This window comes from Setaria italica, chromosome V (genome assembly GCF_000263155.2).
Source record: "Setaria italica strain Yugu1 chromosome V, Setaria_italica_v2.0, whole genome shotgun sequence".
Classification (NCBI taxonomy): domain Eukaryota; kingdom Viridiplantae; phylum Streptophyta; class Magnoliopsida; order Poales; family Poaceae; genus Setaria; species Setaria italica.
Window position 1 is genome coordinate 26,117,777 of NC_028454.1, and position 20,266 is coordinate 26,138,042.

The following is a 20,266-nucleotide window of genomic DNA, read 5'->3' on the forward strand; positions in this document are numbered from 1 at the left end:
TTTAAATTATTTTCCGCATGCTTAATTACGTGAACTATACACGCAATCAATTCAAACAGTGATGACTTTATTTCTTCCCACGCTAAACGAAACAACCCCTCCAATGCATAGTTCATTTGATGTCTCCTAGCATAACCATAACATTTAATTTTATTGGTCGGTTATAGGATGAAATGAAATTCCTTCACTCTAATGCAAGTGTCATAGTGTTTGCCTTGGTAATCATGTATACCCGATAGAGTTTCATTTTTTTTATTCAGGAGAACCTTGTACGAAGTTGCTAATTAGTCACGGTAGAGAATTCACCTTCCATCTAACCCTTTTTGTCCCGATTTACTTTAGACCCGGGACTAATCCCAGGTCAAAAATGAGCCACCTGTTGACACCGGATTTTGACCAATCCTATAAATTTGGAGTACAAGATAATTGGAGTCACATACAACAATAAGAAGCTAGCATGCGTGCATATGGGCACGGAGTCCAAATCGGCTTCATTGGATTAATCGGCAAGGAGAGGCAAGGATGATATAAAGGAAAGGCCAGCACGTATGGATAAAAATGATTAGAATATACAACATGGATTCTGGTGCACTTTGCATGCCATGCGTGGGAGGCTTCCAGAATAATTATGCATGCGGCCGATCTGTGCATGTACGGGAGGTTGTTTTATAGAATAAAATATTTTAGAGATAGAGTTGGGTTCGTTAGAGATAGAATTTTTTATTAGAAAAGATTGTGTACGTGACTTGCCTTGTGCGTGGCTAGATGCCAACGTCCGCCCTATAAATATAAAGGGACGTGGCCATTGTAAAGAATAATCAAACGATCAATATACAACACATTTATCTTTTATTTACCTTTTCGGCTTCACGCCATTGCATTAGGAGTAGGAGTAATGTAGCTTCTCGACGAGTTCCTTCTAGCAAGCTGGGCTGCATCTACCTCGATCTCCGGCGAGCTGCAAGTTCCGTCACCAGGTGTTCTAGGCTTTAACCACCGGGCGCATCGCTGTGGTTTCGTCTAGTTTCATCTACCAGTTATCGAGTATCTTGGATCTTTGACTTACGGCGCATCGCTTCTATCTCGATCTACGGTATTCACCAGTTATCCCGCCTTGATTAAGCTTGCATCGGCTGATATTTATCTGTTCTATCGTCTTGCCGTTTACGACATATTAATTATTATTAATTCTGTCGGAATAGACGATAGATCTATTTTTAATAGCCTGTTGCATCTTGATCTTGGCCATCCTTCGAGTGTTGTTGGGAGTAAGTTCCGTTGTGATTGGATCATCGGCTAGCGGGGTTCAGATTAATATCCTGCTAAATATTTCTAGACTGCAACTACCGGGCGCATCGCTGTGGTTTCACCTAGAGATATTGGTGGTAACGTTAGTTTAGATCTCATCGGCTTGTGGCTCTAGCTATGGCGGGGCAACAACTCAACAGCATCCTGTTTTCTATCGGCCGTCTGGCCGATATTTATTGTAAATTATATTAAATCGGCTGGATGGCCGATGAATCACTCACATTCATCAAGGTACTGGAATCGGCTTCACAGCCGATATATTTGTCATGATTTATTTTGTTGCACCATTATCGCTACTGTGCCAAGATTATATCGGCCTGATCGGCCGGTTGCCTCGGACTTCACAATAACTATCATCTCCTTGTCAGTTGAATGGTCAAACTGACTGGCACGCCCGCGCACACCACGCGCGCCGATTTGGATTCTGCACTGGAGTTAAGCAGATCTCCCAGGTCCTCATGTGCTGATGCAGGGTCCACCACCGCCAGGATTTTGCGTCAACACCACCGAAAGCCACCGACGGGAGGAGCTTTAGTCCCGGTTGTAAAGACCAACTGGGACTAAAACTACCCACCCCCCTAGTCCCAGTTGTCACGGTAAAAAATTTGGCACCGACAGTGGGGGCTTTTGTCCCGGTTGGAATTTGCAATGGGACAAAAAACTCCTCGCCTATAAATTTCCCTTGCTTCTTCCTCCCCGAGCCCGAGCCACTCCACAGACCGAGAGCTTCTTCCTCCTTCTCTCCAAGGCGAGCAAGCAACCTTATGGAGGTGTTGCCCGATTTTTTTCCTTATTTCCGTGGGGATTTCACTCATCCAAAGTATTGTAAAGGTTAGCTACTCCATCCTTCCTTCATTTATTGTTATTATGCTTTGTTTTATGCTTTAGAGATAGAGAAAAATGAGTTTTTTAGAATGAAGGAGAATGGAGAGAATTTGTATTTATACATATTTTTGAGCTAGAATTTGATGGATAGCTTGCTTGTTATATATGATTCGTATCAGGTAAAGAACTTGATCAATATTAGGTATGGGAAAAAATAGAGTAAATATGTTTTTAATATTTACTCATTGCAATAAAATTAAAGTAAATAAATTGTAAGGGTAACAAATAGAATTTGATCCTTGCTACAATTTGTCATGTCACTATAATTTAACAATAATTATATTTCTTTGACCAATAATTTATTTATCTCATGTTTATTGCAAGGACTAAATATTATAAACGCATTCACTCTATTTTTTCCCTACCTAATATTGATCAAGTTCTTTATCTAATACGAAGCACTGTGTTCATTTTTCATGTAATACGAAGCAGATGGACCGGCAATGGATGTACCACCTCTGCTCCTCCAATCCCAGAGAACAGTATCTGCACATAGCATGAATATCCTTACACTATTCTCTGGTATTGCAGGAGCGGAGGTGGCTCTCCATTCTCTAGTATTAGAGGAATATTCTAAAGAGCTGGTTCCTCCGCTCCTCCAATACCAGAGAATAGTGTCTGCACATGGCATGAATGTACTTACGCTATTCTCTGGTATTGGAGGAGTAGAGGTGGCTCTCGTAGAAGATTGAGTCATGTGCAGAGATGGTTTGGATAGCGAACATTTTGCTATTTTGTACCATTATTTTAGTTTGTATGATTAGTTTGTAAATATATTGTAGGTGTAAGAAATAGAATTTGGTCATTGCTACAATTTTTTTGGAAAGTTTGCATGTTAAATTAGACGCTCAAGCTATAGCAGCAATGCCCTTAGAACAACAAATCCAAGTCATTACATTTATGGAAGATATAGGTCTGTCGCTTGCTAAAGTTCTAGGGCAAGCTGAACCGCCAGCTCCAGAAAAGGTTGTACCTAAATGGCCCTTTGAGGTAGGTAAGCCTCTAGTAAACCCTGAATTGGCACGGAAGCACTCTACGAAGATGTATGAATTCCATCAATGATACATGGAGCAGTCGGCCAAGGAAAGGCTCATCGGCCAAGGAAAGGCTCATGTTCGCTCTTCATGTTAAACCGATTGATTTTTTCAGCGAAAGTGAGAAACTCCTTTGGTTGCAATTCAAGGATATATATGAAGTGTACCATCATGATGCCCTTGACATCTCTCTTATCAGCACCTGAGTTCTGTAAGTGTCTGGTTATCAAGATGTAAATTTTGGCTCAGATCATTATTTTGTGTGTGTACGTCGTCCTACTAACTTTGTCTTCCATTTTATGTAGAATGCTAATTCAGATGTGCCATAGAGAATCGTACTTCAACGTTGGCTTCATGGATCCATCGCTCGTTAACCAAGATCAGATACGGGATCAAGCAAAACCTACATTGGACGTAATATACAATTACTTGGAGCAACAAAATTACAAGGAATACATACTACTGTCATACAACTTTAAGTAAGTGTGGGTATTGTCTATTTTTATTTTCCTTTTCCTTACCTATTAATTATTGATAGTTAGTTCTAATATGAACATTTCTGTACGCAGTTTCCACTGAATTCTCCTAGTAATTATGATTGATAAAAGCAAGAATTCATTAAGGAAACCACCGGCGGAGTACAAAGACATTCAAGACATTCTAAACTTGTAATAATTCTGGACCTTTATCTCTATGCAAAAGTTTATTTTCTAAATTTTCACCTAACACTGTATCATTCATTATTTTAATTCGTAGCGCATGGAAACAATTCTATAATACTCACCGTGGTGAATTCAAAGAAAAACTTAATTCAATACAACGTTCCCGGTACGTATGAAATTTGCACATTTTATACATTCTATAACACGAATATTTCATAACTTGTTTTTTTCCCACTAAAGTGCTTGAGACAGGAATAAGGCAATAATTTATGTGGATACTACATCTGTGAGCACATGAATAATTTTGTGCATGACAAGGTGATATCGTCGGAAAATATACATGTACGTAAAATAAAACTATTAATAATTAATTGTTTTCTAGCTCCTTATATTTAATTGTTCGCGTAACATTCACATATTTCCGAATTACAGATGTTGCGGATTCAAGAAAAACTCTTGGAGAAGGAGAGGATTTCGGCAATCCAAGAAGGTCTCATAGGATTTCTGGTGGACGAGGTGATTCCGCGGGAGAATTTTATTACGACGGACATTCAATAGACGAACTAAGCAACACCACGACGAGAGGATCCTAAGAATGAAGAGGACAAATTATTGTATATATAGTAATTGTATAAATACTACTTTGATGTGTATAATATACTAAGAATTGTATATATATTATATATATAGTACTATCATAAAATATATATATGACTTGCGTACAATACGAGCATACATGTGTGAGTAGTATACGTTAAGGATGTATACGTGTATATATATGTGAAGCAACAATTAGAATTAATATGGAATATAATTTAAATGAAAAGTCTTAAGTACTAAAGAGGGTAAGCATGCGCCTGCGTGGTGGCCCTAGGACTAAAGGGGGTCTTTAGTCTCGGGTGAATGACTCGGGACTAAAGGACTCCTTTTTATTTTGAATAATTAGTTTCGGTTGGATTTTCGGAATCTATGACCTTTACTAATCGGAACTATTGCTAACCAGGACTAAAGGTGTGTTTTACACGAACCGGGACTAAAGGTGCGTTTTACAACAGCTGAGTCTTTGAATGCCATTGCAAGTACGAGTTCTGTCTCGTCGCGTTTGAGTGGGAACGCATGTCGGGTGTCGCTATCTCAATGTTAATGGGCACTCAACTCTCCAGATGAGACGACGACTCTCGGCGAGTCAATGTCGTTGGTCTCCCTTATGCTACTCTCCTCCATAACGATAAAATACTCAGTTGTCGCGTCACATATTATCCATGAGGACCAGACGATGCATCTGCCGTTTGGTGCCAATTGTTGCGTCACGTTTTCTCCATGTCTTGACAAACCTCGTGCGCCAAGTTGCCACAATTTATTAGGTGCCAATTGTTTTCCTGTGGGGATGACGGCGAGAAACGAACGACGCACGGCGAAGGAAGCTCCAAGCCACCTTCCGCGACTTACTTTCCTTCCACAGTTGACCCAACCTAATCTTGAGTGATGCTGACACCACGGTTGACCGGTTGACTCCAAGTGCCCTAGATTCTGTTTGAGGTGAGTTTCCACCTAGTGACGGATATAACAGTCAAGCGGTGATCAATGATGATATTGAGTTGTGGAGTTTTAGAGGACTGAGAGGTGTGCACTGTTTAGAGTATTGGCTTGATGTTTGTGGTAAGTGGTGGGGTGTGTTTGTTGAGATGCTTAATGTTAGGTTGTTGTTTTTTCATTTTATTGTATTGATCAATCTGAGCTTTTATTTTCTTTTTAATATAATCGGTAGTTCTCGTACTGATTCTTAAAAAAATAATACAGTGGTACAGTACGGTACTGAATGAATTGTAATCTTTAAATTAGAAAGCACATGATTATGTTATCCCCGGTTTTCCAACTGTGTGGAGTGATTAAAGCACAAAGCCACAAAAGGGCAGCTGATGCTTTAAAAAAAATAGCTTGCACTTTCTATCAGGCAGGCAAAACAGATGGGCGATTGGGCATGCAACTTGGCATTGCCAGTTGCTGCTGTCAGTGGGTAGCATTGCCGCGTGCGGCGGTGGCGCGGCAGTGCGCTATCTAGTTTACCCGCGTCTACATATGCTGATTCGTTTCGGAACCCGCTCCTTCCCCACCGCGTGCACGATGGGTCTCCACCACCACCTCCTCACCGTCATCGCCGCCGTCGTCGCCATCGCCCTCCTCCCCGGCGCCGCAAGCTACCCGTGGCCGTTCTGCGGCACGGACAACTTCAGGGCCAACAGCAGGTACCAGGCCAACCTCAACCTCCTCGCCGCCACGCTGCCGGGGAAAGCCTCCACGTCCCCGAGCAACCTTTTCGCCACGGCCGCCGCCGGCGCCGGCCGGGACCGGGTCTGGGCCGCGGGGCTGTGCCGCGGCGACGTCAACGCCAGCAACTGCTTCGCCTGCCTCGCGCAGGCCTTCCACGACCTGCCCAACGACTGCTCCTACAACAAGGACGCCACAATCTACTACGACCCCTGCATGCTCCGCTACTCCAACACGAGCGTCCTCTCCGCCGCCGACGCCGACCTGTCGGGCCAGTTAGCCTGGTACGCGATACCTACGAATGTCACGGCGAACCCGGCCCAGTTCAACCGCGCCGTGGCCGCCCTCATCAACGCCACCGCCGACCGCGCCGCGCTCAACTCCACGCGGCGGTTCGCCACCGGGGAGGCCGGGTTCGACCAGGAGGTCCCCACGGTGTACGCCGTGGCGCAGTGCACGCCGGACCAGACGCCGGCGCAGTGCCGGCGCTGCCTCGCCGGGATAGTTGCGGAGTACATGGGGGATTTCGAGAACGCTGTTGGAGGCAGGATCCTCTGGATCAATTGCAGCTTCAGGTACGACAGCAAGCCCTTCTTCCGTGGACCGGCGATGGTGCAGCTCGCGTCACCGTTCCCCGCCGCGCCAGCGCCGGCGCCGGCGCCGCCTGTGCAGCCAACGGTTCAGCCGTCGCCGCTGGGCGGAGGAGTTGAGCTAAAGGGAAGAAAGTACAGTTTGCCGGTGCTTGTTCCTGCTGTTCTGCTGCCTGTTCTAGCAGCCTTGAACCTTGCCATCTGCCTCTGTTTCTGGAGGCGGCGGCAGCGGAGATCAATGGCAGAAGGGAAGAAGCCATGTATGTTCCTGATAAAATTCTCCAGTTTCCCAGCTTCTTCGAGCGACCAGGAAGATCTAATTGTCCTATTTTTACTTGAACAGATCCCAAGTATTCCGCTGATGAAGCAGAGGACGGCGAAATGGTGGACTCCATGATGATCGAGTTGTCCACCCTGCGAGCCGCGACAGGGGATTTCGACGACAGCAACAAGCTTGGCGAGGGCGGGTTTGGCGCAGTGTACAAGGTACTACTACCAAACACGCAATTAATCAAGCATGGCCTGTCGATTTCTGAACTGAAGAATCGTGGCTCACGTTGTTCTGATTTTTTTTTTTTGACGGGAGTTGTTCTGATTGTTCAGGGCGTCCTCCCAGACGGCGAAGAGGTAGCGGTGAAGCGGCTGTCGAGCAGCTCGACGCAGGGCTTGGAGCAGCTGAAGAACGAGCTGGCGCTGGTGGCCAAGCTGAAGCACAAGAACCTGGTCAGGCTCGTCGGAGTCTGCCTGGAGCAGCAGGAGCGGCTGCTCGTCTACGAGTACGTCCCCAACCGGAGCCTCGACATCGTCCTCTTCGGTGCCGAGAATCAGCTGGACTGGGAGCAGAGGTACAGGATCATCAACGGCATCGCTCGGGGCCTGCAGTACCTCCACGAGGACTCGCAGCTCAAGGTCGTCCACCGTGACCTCAAGGCCAGCAACATCCTGCTCGACGCGAACATGAACCCAAGGATCTCCGACTTCGGCCTCGCCAGGATCTTCAGCCACGACCAGACGCAGGCCGTCACGAAAAGCTTCGTCGGCACCTAGTAAGTACCCCGGAACTCTGTTTCTGATTCTGTTCAGGTTCAGTTTATGTTGACGGATCGGGTTGGGCGGCCACAGGGTGAATGAGAACCTTTAAAAAATTATTTCAAAAAATAAGATCTATATTCGATTGGCACCCTAAACACACCTCGCTTCTAATCATAAGATGATATAAGTCAACTCGTGACAAGCTAACTCTAAAAACGATTAGAAAAGCTCAAAGTATGGCGGAAGCAAATGCAAAACGAGGCACCGAAAAACTTGCTTAAGGGAATAAGCCGAGTCACTATTAAAGCCTCACTCACTAAGCATGCAAAGATAATTAATTAAATACTAGACATGATTAGCAAGTAACAAATTACTGAACAAGTAGTTAAACAAGGTGACAGAGATTAACTAATGATTGCAGCGATTAACTCACAGGATACAAGAAGCTACCGGATCAAATCGAGATATAAAGCTGCACTACTACAAGCATGCATACCGGCAAAGAACCTATAAAAGTAGCAAGTAGAGTTACTCTACTGTTACTGCTAAACTGCTCTACTGCTGGAACTCAAAGCACAAGCTGATTGACTAAACAAAACTTGATTTGCTACAGGATCATCAAAAACTACAGCCGGCTAACCATTCAGAACTTAAATGAACTAAAGAACTTGTAATGATTGCCTAATCATTTATCCCCGTAGTATGCAACGTTTTCACAAATAAAAAGCACAAGTGCGATTATGGATCGAAACAAAACTTGAGCTATGGAAGCACCTCCTCAAGGGCTAATAGATCCACGAAAAATATCTCAAAAAGCTCATGAATTCATCTCAGATTTTGGAGAAAACCGAACGCCCTTCAAAACGACCGGTTTGGGGAAAACTAAAATTCACGCTGAATTTGTGATGGATTTGAGGGGATCATACCAAAGTTGCTCACAAGGATCCTACCAACAAAAGCCCCCAACAAATATCACGGGATTTGAAGCGAATCGCGAAGAATGAAAAATCCCTCAAAAATACCTCCGAAAATCTTGAAAAAGATAGATTTCAGATTCGAAGAGAATGAACAAGATAACACAAAATTGATCTTTGGATTACTCCGTCATGTTCGGTTACAGACCACTCTTAAGCACAATCAAAGTTAGGATGGCAAAAATATCAAATCAAAAATCCCTTATCTCTCTCCCTCTCTCTCCCCTACCGAAGGTTTAAAAAAATGAGAAGACCACCACCAAACAATCCAAAAGATGTGTGGTAAATAATCAAAATGCCCTTACATGAAACATACAACCCAAATACCTCACGGGGGTAAAATTGTCCAACTTTTTGTTGGTACATTGGACGGACCCGACACCTCCACGACTTCGCTTCGCTCAACGCTAGCTTCGCGATGGTGCCACGTGTTCTCCGACTTAACACCATCTGGCCGCACTGGACTTGCCCGCAGTTTTTAGGTCAAACCTTCTTGCACATCCCGCAAGGCGTGACTCACCGATGTCAACGTGTGTTCAGCCTCCGCTAAGCCTTTGACGCCTCCAAATCTTTCGCTCCCGCTCCCAGGTTGCCTACTCGACTTGCCTCCATTTCGCTTGACTCGACCGATCATCCTGCTTGACTCGACCGACGCCGTATTCATCCCAATGTACTCTTGCTTTTCTGTACACCATGTGGATCGCCTATTACTCCTCGGATCCCTCGGTCCAAGCCTACTCGTGTCCATCCTTCACAGGCCTAGCACATTGGCATAAACATTTCGCTTGACCTTCACCTCATGCCTTCGACCGCCACATCGCATCCTACACCTGTACATCACAAGCCAAGAGACACAACACACAACATATGTTTTACACACACCACAACACAACGCACTCAACACAACACATCTGGTTAGTCGTTAGCATAAACATGCACATATGAAATATTAACTTAACCGGAAAGTTTCAAATCACCCAATCAATCACCCATCATAAATAGACCAAGACACATCTTACTTGTCTCTCTCGAATGTCGAGGCAAAGGTCACTGAAATTTTGCTTGGTTTCTCGTTTTTTTCAGTGGGTACATGGCGCCGGAGTACGTCATGCGGGGGAACTACTCGGTGAAGTCGGACGCCTTCAGCTTCGGCGTCATGGTGCTGGAGATCGTCACGGGGAGGAACAACAACGACAGCTACAATTCCAAACAGTCCGGAGATCTCTTGAACACTGTAAGTGAAACCTGAACATCTGAATCACGACTGTGTTGCCGCGAGCTTGGCTCATGGGTACAAGCCACTGTGCAGGTATGGGAGCATTGGGAGGCCAGGACGGTGATGGAGTTGGTAGACCCGTCCATGAACGGCGGCTTCCCGGAGGGCGACATGCTGCGGTGCATCCATATTGGGTTGCTCTGCGTGCAGGGAGACCCGGCGGTCCGGCCGGTGATGTCGTCGGTCGTCATGATGCTCGGCAGCGACACGGTGGCCCTCCAGGCCCCATCCAAGCCGGCGTTCGTCACCAGGAAGGGCGTTGCCAACGCAACCGATTCGACAGTGTCGCTACAGGGTTAACCGGAACAATTTTCTTTGCCTTTTTCCTTTTCCAAGGAACAATTTTCAGTTGATAGCACCAGAAGAACGACTTGAGTGGTCCGTGTGTCTGTATCTGTATAGGTGTGTCACAAAATGCGCAAGGCCCATATGTGTCTTTGAGCCCTTGATCAAAAAGAGTGGCCCTTCCTACATTCAATATAATTTGTTAGGATCTTGGATTAGAGGTTTCTCATCAAAGATTAGAAAACAAATCCTTATGGGTACTTCTGTGCTTTGTTAGACTATTTGGTTGAATAGAAATGAGATGGTGTTCAAAAGAACCAATCCTAACTCCTTTATGCAGGTCATCTTCAGAGCGACATACTGGACAAGATGTCGGTCGCTACTATCTAAAGGGGAGGAGAAAAATACTTTGAAGGACAACTGCCGCAAGTTGGAGAACGGTCATGGAGATCTTCAACAACTTCGGATGGAAATTCAGCAACAGGCTTCAATTTTAGTTTGTTTTCAGTCCATATGGCCTGATGAAGTGATATATCTTGTCTATGCTTTAGAATGTGAGGTGGTCTGAGTACCAATTTAAACGTTGTAGGGGCTGTAATCATTCACTTGTGAATGAGGAAGGCCGGATGTTTTTTATCCGTAATCTAAAAAATTCGTAAATTCCAACAAAATTTACAGCTATGAAATCATTTCTGAAAAAACAAATTTACTTATTTTGAGATCATAAAATTAGTATCCTTTATTTAGATTTTGATGGATCTTCGCTGCTCGGCTCCTCCAGCAACTGAACTTCACTACACCTGTCCTGCCCCCTCTTATCTGCTCACTGCCAACCTTCTAATGTAGGGTACTTAGTCAGTGGTCACACCTAGAGTTTAGTCGACTGAAATCTGATGTCTGAACAAAGTTTAGTTAACGGATTCCTAAGTACATATTTGAATGGATTTTAGTTGATTTTTTCCGGGTAAATCTTATGAAACAAAACAATTTTTACATGCTCAATTTGAAAAATCACAAATATGATGCACTTTATCATTTACCACGTAAAACATTAACTTTGTACCAGAGGAATATGACAAATTTTACCAAATTGGTTAATCCATTTTTCAGGGGCTCAGTATTCACAAACTTAGGACCTATCTAGGGTACGGCTCTGTTACTGTAAGCCCATTCACAGAAATGTCCTGTTCCAAAATTGAACTAGACCGGTCATATACATAGCTGCTTTGCCCATCCGATCGTGAAGCCGAAGGCGATCCTCTCGCGAAGAAGAACGCAGGCTGCTCCGGCGGCTGGAGCTCCATGCCATCCCTAGTCAACATGAACACGACGGCCGATATGTCGGGCCTGTCGTCAGGGTCCACCTGGACGCACAGCAGACCGACGTGGATGCATCGCAGCGCCTGAATTCGACCGTATCCAACCAGCGACTGGTCCAGCATCTGCGATATCGACCCTTTCGTCCAGTGAGCCCAGACCTGATAGAAGTGGGTCATCCAGTACCAGGTTAATTCTTCGCTGAAAAGGAGATGCAGATTGAACGAACCCGGACCGGCCGGCACTTACATCGCTCAGGAGGTTCACGGCGCTGTAATCGTCGGAGCCGCAGTTGCTTCTCCTCGTCACGATCTCAAGGACCAACACGCCAAAGCTGAAGATGTCAACCTTGGGCGACACGAGCCCGTGCATCGCGTACTCCGGTGCCATGTAGCCGCTGCAGAGGATGGGAGGAAAGGGAAAGTCAGTTATCTTGGTTTGGAAAGACACGCGTTCTGTGCGGCGTGCCATGGCCGTTCATGAGAACGAGCTTGGCTTACAATGTCCCGACCACTCTGGCTGTCTGAGTAAGGGTGTGACCTTCTCCTAGCAGCCTAGCCAGCCCAAAGTCTGCGATCTTCGGTTCCATGTCGTCGTCGAGAAGAATGTTGTTCGCCTTCAGGTCTCGGTGGATGATCCTCGTGCTCGAGTCCTCATGGAGATACAATATCCCCTTGGCAATTCCAAGAATGATGTTGTACTGTTGCTCCCAGTGAAGTGCATTTCCCGTAGTCTTATCTATTGTCATCCAATTTTCCGCTTATATTAGGAGTTTGCTCAAAGGTAAATACAGACAGTACAGTATTCAATACAGCATAACACCCTACTATCATATTGACCCCTGAAAAGGATAAGAAAGGAATGCACACTGTCTCTGCAGTATTATATAATTGTAACCCTTTTTATTTTTATTTTTGCAAAGATCTGTAACCGAATTTTCATATGACACTGCAATGTGCAGCCAACTTTAGTGATTATTCTTTGTTTTTTATGCATACTTTGAGTAATCAATGATGTTTATCATCAGTCTCGCTATGTAATCGAGGGCATTCTGCATAGAGCTTAAAACTTACCCCTAGGACTCATGAAAAGCAAAGCAGTGGCAATTTTTATTTACAGTGACTTGTGACCAGAGAACTCTGGGTTATGTAACTGAAGAGGTGAATGGGGAGGAAAGTACCGAATAGAATGCTGTCGAGGCTCCCGTTCTTGATGTATTCATATACGAGCAGTGTATCATTCTGATGCAAGCAATACCCCAGTAATCTAACAAGGTTCTTGTGCTGAAGCTTTGCCAGTACCTGGATCTCATTGTGTAGCTGATGCAATGCATGCCCGGTTCTTCCTAAAAGTGTCTTGACTGCTATCTCTTCACCATCAGAGAGTATCCCCTACAATAGAAACAGATTATCCTTCAGAAGGCACGATGTACCGTAATTTGTTTTCCCGTCGAGTCCTCTCTCAATTCTTACCTTGTATACAGTACCGAAACCACCTTCTCCAAGCTTATTCTTTTCCGACAAGTGTTCAGTCGCCTCTTGCAACGTCATCAAATCGAAGACCGTGCATTGCGGGTTCCCTATTTTCTTCAGTGCTGGTGCCATATGACAAGAATTTTGTAAGGAAAGAAAAAAAAATCAAATCACGATCGTGACCAGATTGCTACTCACGATGACCCTTCTTTGTCGCCTTAATCCTTCGCCTGAAGCGAAGGAAGAAAAAGACTGAAAGAATCAACATTAACACAACAAAGCCGGCGATGCCCACCGAGACTCCAGCTGTAATCCCTTTCCTCCCTGCATACACCCAAACATGAATTTCAAGCAGTACATCCTTGAAGTGTTCGGTAAATTGTGAGGAACTAAGGATTGTACAGTTCGGTAACTTTTGACAGCATTTGAGAGTTAAGAGGACCTATTTCGCCACACGGCAAAATGATAAATGAAAGAAATGTTGCTTTGTTTAGAGGAAAACAAGAATTGAGTGTACTACTACCTGCTCCAGATTCTGGAGTAGCAGGTGAAGGCGTGGCCACCGGTGGTGGTTCCGGCGGTGCGGCAAGCTGCAGCATCGCCCGGCCCTCGTAGATCGGCGACAACACGCTGTACCTCAGCAAGCACCACACCACTGCACCTACGTTGCTCTGGGGCCGACCGTCCATGTGCCGCGCCATGATTTCCGACTGGATGTACCCAAGGCAACCCCGGCACTGGTCCGGCGTCAGGTCCGGCGCGCACTGCGCCAGCCCGTAGATCTTGGGGTTGAAGGCCATCTCCGCCGTGGTGAAGTACTTCCTCGTCGAGTTGGTCGCCGCCACCGCGCTGTTGATTATGGCGGTGAAGATCCCCGTGACGGCGGCGCTGAACCAGGCATCCGAGGCGTTGACGCTCGCCACGGCCGTGTCGATACCAGGACTGGCAAAAAGTTCACAAATTTGTAAGAAGCGCCTCTCAATCTGGGAGAAATCGATGCAGAAAAGTAGGAATTTTTCCGGAGCCGATAACACATTACACCAGCTCCTGGACGATCCACTGGTCCGGTCGGAGAAAATCGAGAAACTGCCTGCCGGCAAATTGGAGGTTGCAGGCGTCCCGGAGGATGCTGGCGCCCTTGTCGAAGGGGCAGGTCTGCTTCGCTTCCTGGAACGCCGCCGTGACGCAGGCGGCGCAGGTGGACGCGTTCGTGTCGCCGCGGCAGAGCGCCAGGCCGTTGGCCTGCTCGGGCGTCACGCCGACGGTGACGGTGGCGAAGCCCGCCGGCGAGGCGGAGGCGTTGACCGGGAGCACCGCGGCGAGGCGGTCCAGGTTCGCCTGGAACGTGCTGTTGGCCGTGTAGGTGGTGGAGGCGTCGCAATTTGGGGCCGCGGCGGTCGCCGGTCGCAGCAGCAGCAGCAGCGCGAGGGCGGCGGCGGCGGCGGCGGCATAGCGGCCGGCAAGCATCGCCAGCGGCAGTGGGGAGAGCTGCTTACTTTTTGTTCGCCACGGCACAATTGCTACTTGCTTGAAACCGTGGTGGCCGCGGCCCCAGACCCCATGGCGGAGTGCGGAGCACCTGACCGCGGAGGACGACGGCGGCGGTTGGGCGACGCGCCCACTTGACTCTTTTGTCATTATTTTAGTTACACAGTGGAAACTGAAAACCATGCACGAGTCAATTATGCACGGCCGCCACTTTAAGAAAAAAATATATTCGGCCTGCCCCAACACGCTCTACACGCACGCAGAGTTGGGATCAGAGCACGTTTGATTTTATTGTTAATGGGCCTCTTTCCTTTTCTTGGTTTAGTTAACGTGGGGTATAGCATACACTCACGTACAAGCATACACACCCACCTTACAAATACACTAAGCAACCTAGCAACCTAACTTCTACGAGTACCTTCAAAAGACTTTGTGGTCAGACTTTTTCGACTCCTACAGAATCATTTTATATATGTTTTCTAAATTCATATCATGTCCTATACCATAGCACTTTGTAATTTTCTATTAGAAATGGCCTTCTGATTTGTAGATGATCGGAGTCCTTTTTTCCGAGTGATCTGTGTCCAGATTCTCAGCCGATTCTCCCGTGCCAGTGAGTAGGAAAAATCGACTGGTTTTTATCTTCTTGGTCACTTAAATTTTGGTAACTGCAAATGCAATGTGGCCTCATTCTATTGGCTCAAAAAATTAACTGACGGCATCAAGTTTTTTAGTCGATCAGGGAAATCCAAGCAGCACACATGGTTTGGTTTGGGTTGTTACATAGTTCGTTTTCACTCGTTTTTTTTCTGTTAGCCTTAGCCTGATACAAAAATCGACTGATTTTGGCCAGCTTAACACCCGAATCATTTTTTTTACCCTGCCTAATGCACTGGCCACGTGGCCCAACATCATTGGCTAGAAAAATTGACCGGTACAACAACCAGAAAACAATCGATTGTTGTGGAGTCATTCCCAATTTGTAATCAGAACTCTACTTTGGTGTTCTTGGGACGTCTGGCTCTAAAGTCACAATCTTGTGGGGTCATGAGTCCATTGATTTATCTTGATTATTGGCTCTTGCATTTGTCTGTTGGATCATCTGCATGTATTAAAAGGAAAAATTTTGCTAGAGCCCAGTAGTCTTGTAGCTGTAGAAATTTTTAAAATGATCATTATTCCTCAATTTGCTTTCCTCCATTCATACATTATATATCCATCTTGAAATTTTACAGAATGAAGCAACGCTTTACTCCTCATCCAGCAGAATTTTTCATAATTTTCAGCGAAACATTGTCGTAATAGTTTGAAGGCATAATGTACAATTACAATTTTGCTAACATAATTTATTTAGCTTATTTTTCTGATGGGTTGGGCCTTAATGGTTAATGCCTTCAAATTGGGTCAAGCATTGTGGCCTTAGCGCAACGGTTTTTTTTTCTGGGCTTAGAAGTTCTAAGCCCAGAAAAAAATGTTGCTCCATTTTGGTCTATTGAAATTTGCAACAAATATTTATTCTATGAATTTATATCATATAAATTTTGAACAAAATACAGAAGCTTCTTTTACATAGCAACTAGCTTTGCATTTAATCCGCAAGAATTCCAGCAGTACATGCCGGTTCATGTACTATTGTAATGTTTAATTGTGCAAATAAGAAAGTGGGTCGCTGAGCACCATAAATTATTATTTGGTACTTCATCCGTTCATAAATGTAAGCGTTTATGGGTTTGGTCAAAGTCAAAAATTCTCTATTTTAATCAATAATATATGTTAAAATAAATTATTTTAAATAGAAAGAGTTACATATTATGATAGATGGTTTTATGATAAATCTCACAGCATCATTTTTATATTGAAAATATTAGTACTAATTTTGCTATTTGCAAGCGCTTTTTGCCCGTCACTAAAGGGGCGTTTTGTACTAGAGCAAGGTCAGGAAAAATATGTTGGCCACCTGACCAAGTATGTCAGTTCGCCTAAGCCAATTTGGACCCTATGATATGACATATTTTGATCTATAGATCAAATGAGAACAAGAGACATGTACAACTCATATGTGGTAAAAACTTCTTTATTCTAGTGATCCATAATATGTAATGTTACATTTGGGGTTATCAATGGAAATATATAACATGAAACTCGCTTTCTCGTCGAGAGAGCAAGACTTGGTTAAAGTAGCCCACGTCAAGTAGGAATGTGATTGAAAACCAACAGCTCTTCGCATGCGTCGGGGCTTTATTTTTCAAGTATCATATAGTAGACCATAAACTTGTTTTTTTTTTAGAAAAGCACAGTATGTATATATGTTTATTTCTACATTTCGTTTACATCAGGCTGTTCTGTTGTCTTTTCAGTTCAGGCCCTCGATGGAGGCACGCAGTTTCCTATCTCTGTGAACAATGAAGGTACAAATTAATAACACCAATTTTAAACAAGAGGCAAGTATATATATATACAAATATAACTGATGTGGAGCTATACATGCAGTAGTTTCTGATAAACCGCTTATAAGCGGAAACCAACGGAGCCTATGGCCGCCAGCCGCCACTGATGCCTGCCGCCTGCTCCAGGTCCTGTAGCCGTGCTTGCGTCACTGCGACTGCCACTGCTAGATGCTACAGTGCTCCGCGCCGTGCCTGCAGTGGCCGACGTCGCTTTGCCCGCCACTGCTCTTTGAGGGTCTGCGTCACTGCAGGCTCTCATTGTACTAGTGTTCGTCATGTTCGGGTGGAACAGGCCGAAGTATCGCTCGGCGTCGTCTGGCCCGTCGCCCTTCTGGTTCTTCGTTAAAGAGGGCGAGGATGTACACGTCCATGTCGGCGTCGGGGCAGCGCGGAGTGCCCGTCTTGCCGGACCGCACTCGGGTGATGACGTAGTTGATGACCACCAAGTCTCAGTCCATTTCGTTTCGACATGACCGTTATTCGAGCCGCTCCCCATCGTCCGCCTGGAAATCAGATCATCAACTTCGGTCATTCATGTACTGTACTCCCTCCGTCCCTAAATAATTGTCGTTTTCGCTTCCCGAGAAACAACTTTGACTAAATATATATAAAAAATATTAATATTTATGATACAAAATTAATATAATTAGATAGATATTTGAATCTAGTTTTTAATAAATTTATTTGAAGATACAAATGGTGCACGTATTTTCTATAAAGCCAGTCAAACTTGCGGCATGGAAATCAAAAGCGACAGTTATTTAGGGACAGGAGTATGCCATTAGATGGAAAACTGGGAAGAACGTAGACCCCGTTTGGATACCCCTGCTAAAGTTTAGCACCTGTCACATCGGATGTTTGGATGCTAATTAGGAGTATTAAACATATGATAATTACAAAACTAATTGCACAAATGGAGTCTAATTCGCGAGACGAATCTATTAAGCCTAATTAGTCTGAGACGAATCTATTAAGCCTAATTAGACTAATTAGGCTTAATAAATTCGTCTCGCGAATTAGACTAGAGGTTCTGCAATTAGTTTTATAATTAGCTCAGGTTTAGTCCTCCTAATTAGTATATGAACATTTGATGTCACACTGCTAAAGTTTAACATTTAAGTATCAAACAACCCTAGAAAAACGAGCAGGGGCTGCACGGATTAAAGAGGTTGGCTAGATTTGTTGTGGAGAGAATCGATTGATATATTTGACGTTTCAACTCAGGCCTTGCCCAACTTTGGGGTGCCAAAATTACTATAGCAACACTGTAGCGTTTCGTTTGTATTTGTGAATTATTGTCCAGATATTGACTAATTAGGCTCAAAAGATTCGTCTCACAAGGTACAACAAAATTGTGCAATTAGTTTTTGATTTCGTCTACATTCAGTACTCCATGCATGTACCGCAAGTTTGATGTGATGGGGAATCTTTTTTTTGCATAGTGCCAAAGTTGGGATTTTGGAGTGAGCCTCACATGTTGTCGGGCTGTCTCGTCAAGTTTTCGACGGTATAGTACGTGGCGTGTCCATCATCGCGTGCAGGATGCTGTGGTAGACGAGGCCGGTGTTCGTGTCCACCACGCCAGGCTTGTAGTTCCCAAGCGCGTAGTTGAGGGGGAGATTCTGTGGCTCCTCGGCATGCGCGAAGAACGGGTAGGGGTTCATCGCGAGGTATGATCTGGGCCTTGTTTAGTTCCCAATTTGGGAGTGCCAAAGTTGGTATTTTATCATAAATGCGCAACTATAGCATTTCGTTTGTATATGTGAATTATTGTCCAAACATTGATTAATTAGACTTAAAAGATTCGTCTCGCAAAGTACAACAAAACTGTGCAATTAGTTTTTGATTTCGTCTACATTTAGTACTTCATGCATGTACCGCAAGTTTGATGTGATGGGAAATCTTCTTTTTGCATAGTGCCAAAGTTTGGAATTTGGGAGTAACTAAACATGACCCCGGTTTGCTGCAGGAACTGGATCGTTTGCTTTATCACTGACCGGATGTCGTCCCGAAACCTGGCCCCGGACGGTGGGGACGAATCCGTGACCGTGGAGAACCCGACCGGCGAAGTCACCTTCACGGCGTAGGCCAGGCCCAGCTGCGCCAACGCTGCCTGCACATTGGAAGAGCTGTTGCGTCAAGTCCGGCCTTGAGTTGAACACCTCGTTCCCCACAGCCACGCCGTGGATCTGCGTGGCGGGTAGTACGCCCACCGCTGGTGAATACGCATTCACTACCGGATTCAAATCCTATTTATTTCGGTACTAAAGAGGTATTAAAAAATAAAAAAAATCCGTCGACCGGAGCCCCAGCCGCACCCCGCCGCCGTGCACCAGAGTGCCGGAGCCCTGGCCGCACCCCGCGCTATCTGCCCGAGCGCTGGAACCCCGGCTGCACAGCACCTGAGCTCCGCACCGAAGAGAGAGACGACGTACTTGCACATCTCATCCACCACCGCCGGTTGCCGCCGTCGCCGCCGCTTCTCAGCCCGCCGATTGCCGCCGCCACCAGATCTGAGGGAGAAGTGACCACTACTCCAAGATCCACGTGCTCCTTGTTCCGCCATGCCCGGCCGACGCTTCGCCGCCTCGCCGCGCCCACCCTTCTTGCCTCCGCCACTCCTTGTCCCGCCGCCGCTCCTCGTCACATGTAAGAGGTGAGGGGCGAGCGGTGGCGATGGGAGATGGGCGGGAATAGGATTTGTGTAGGGGAGAGGGAGGGGATTCAATTGGGGGAGGGAGAGGGGATTCGGCGGGGAGAAGAAGAGAGAGAGGCGCGGGTGAGAGGACTAGGGGATGAGCGGATAAGTGTGGGAAGGGGGTTGCATGGGTGAGAAAGAAGGGGGGTTGACATGTGAGGGGAGGTTGCGATTTAGTACCAGGTGAAGTCTCTATTCGGTACTAAAGACCCTCAGGCACATTAGTACTAATTTGTGACCTTTAGTACCGGGTGGTCACCTGGTACTAAAGGAGGTCAAAAGAACTTCTCGAAGACTAACCGTTAGTTCAGATACTAATGCGAGAAGACTAACCGTTAGTTCAGATACTAATGAGAGGCTAGCAACGAGTGCTGCCGCAACCACCGAAGGGCGTACGACCGGTCCGCGGCCGCGGCCGCCAGGTTCTCGTTGGGTACCATCACCGTCACCTTGATTCCGGTTTTGGCCAGGGCATGAGCACCGTTGAGTTGGCGTCGTAATTTCCTGACCATGGTGATGCCGTTCTGCTT

The 20,266-nt window shown here is 45.7% G+C and overlaps 2 protein-coding genes and 1 long non-coding RNA gene across 4 annotated transcripts; 1 reads left to right on the forward strand and 2 right to left on the reverse strand.

Annotated features, from left to right (window-relative positions):
- Nucleotides 1-5,779: 5,779 nt before the first annotated feature.
- Nucleotides 5,780-10,628, forward strand: LOC101765034 (cysteine-rich receptor-like protein kinase 6). Its single transcript, XM_004968940.4, has 5 exons — nucleotides 5,780-7,007; nucleotides 7,091-7,233; nucleotides 7,351-7,793; nucleotides 9,837-9,987; nucleotides 10,063-10,628. The coding sequence occupies exons 1-5, from the start codon at nucleotides 5,969-5,971 to the stop codon at nucleotides 10,327-10,329; spliced, it is 2,043 nt and encodes a 680-aa protein (XP_004968997.1). The 5' UTR covers nucleotides 5,780-5,968; the 3' UTR covers nucleotides 10,330-10,628.
- Nucleotides 10,629-11,322: 694 nt separating this feature from the next.
- On the reverse strand, nucleotides 11,323-14,780 carry LOC101764616 (cysteine-rich receptor-like protein kinase 10). 2 transcript variants are annotated; one of them, XR_001164103.2, is made up of 8 exons: nucleotides 14,143-14,780; nucleotides 13,627-14,045; nucleotides 13,302-13,427; nucleotides 13,104-13,225; nucleotides 12,812-13,022; nucleotides 12,172-12,369; nucleotides 11,881-12,028; nucleotides 11,323-11,792 (listed from the first exon to the last, which is right to left on the reverse strand). XR_001164103.2 is itself a non-coding variant. In XM_004968939.3 (8 exons), the coding sequence occupies exons 1-8, from the start codon at nucleotides 14,772-14,774 to the stop codon at nucleotides 11,451-11,453; spliced, it is 2,238 nt and encodes a 745-aa protein (XP_004968996.3). In that variant the 5' UTR covers nucleotides 14,775-14,780; the 3' UTR covers nucleotides 11,335-11,450. The 2 variants fall into 2 exon arrangements, 1 of the variants encoding a protein (XP_004968996.3); XM_004968939.3 differs by having other exon boundaries at nucleotides 11,335-11,792; nucleotides 12,132-12,369.
- A 2,220-nt stretch (nucleotides 14,781-17,000) lies between these two features.
- On the reverse strand, nucleotides 17,001-20,258 carry LOC111257253. The gene is made up of 3 exons (XR_002677673.1): nucleotides 20,070-20,258; nucleotides 19,036-19,151; nucleotides 17,001-17,541 (listed from the first exon to the last, which is right to left on the reverse strand). It is a non-coding gene; the product is annotated as an uncharacterized LOC111257253 (long non-coding RNA).
- Between the last annotated feature and the right edge of the window lie 8 nt (nucleotides 20,259-20,266).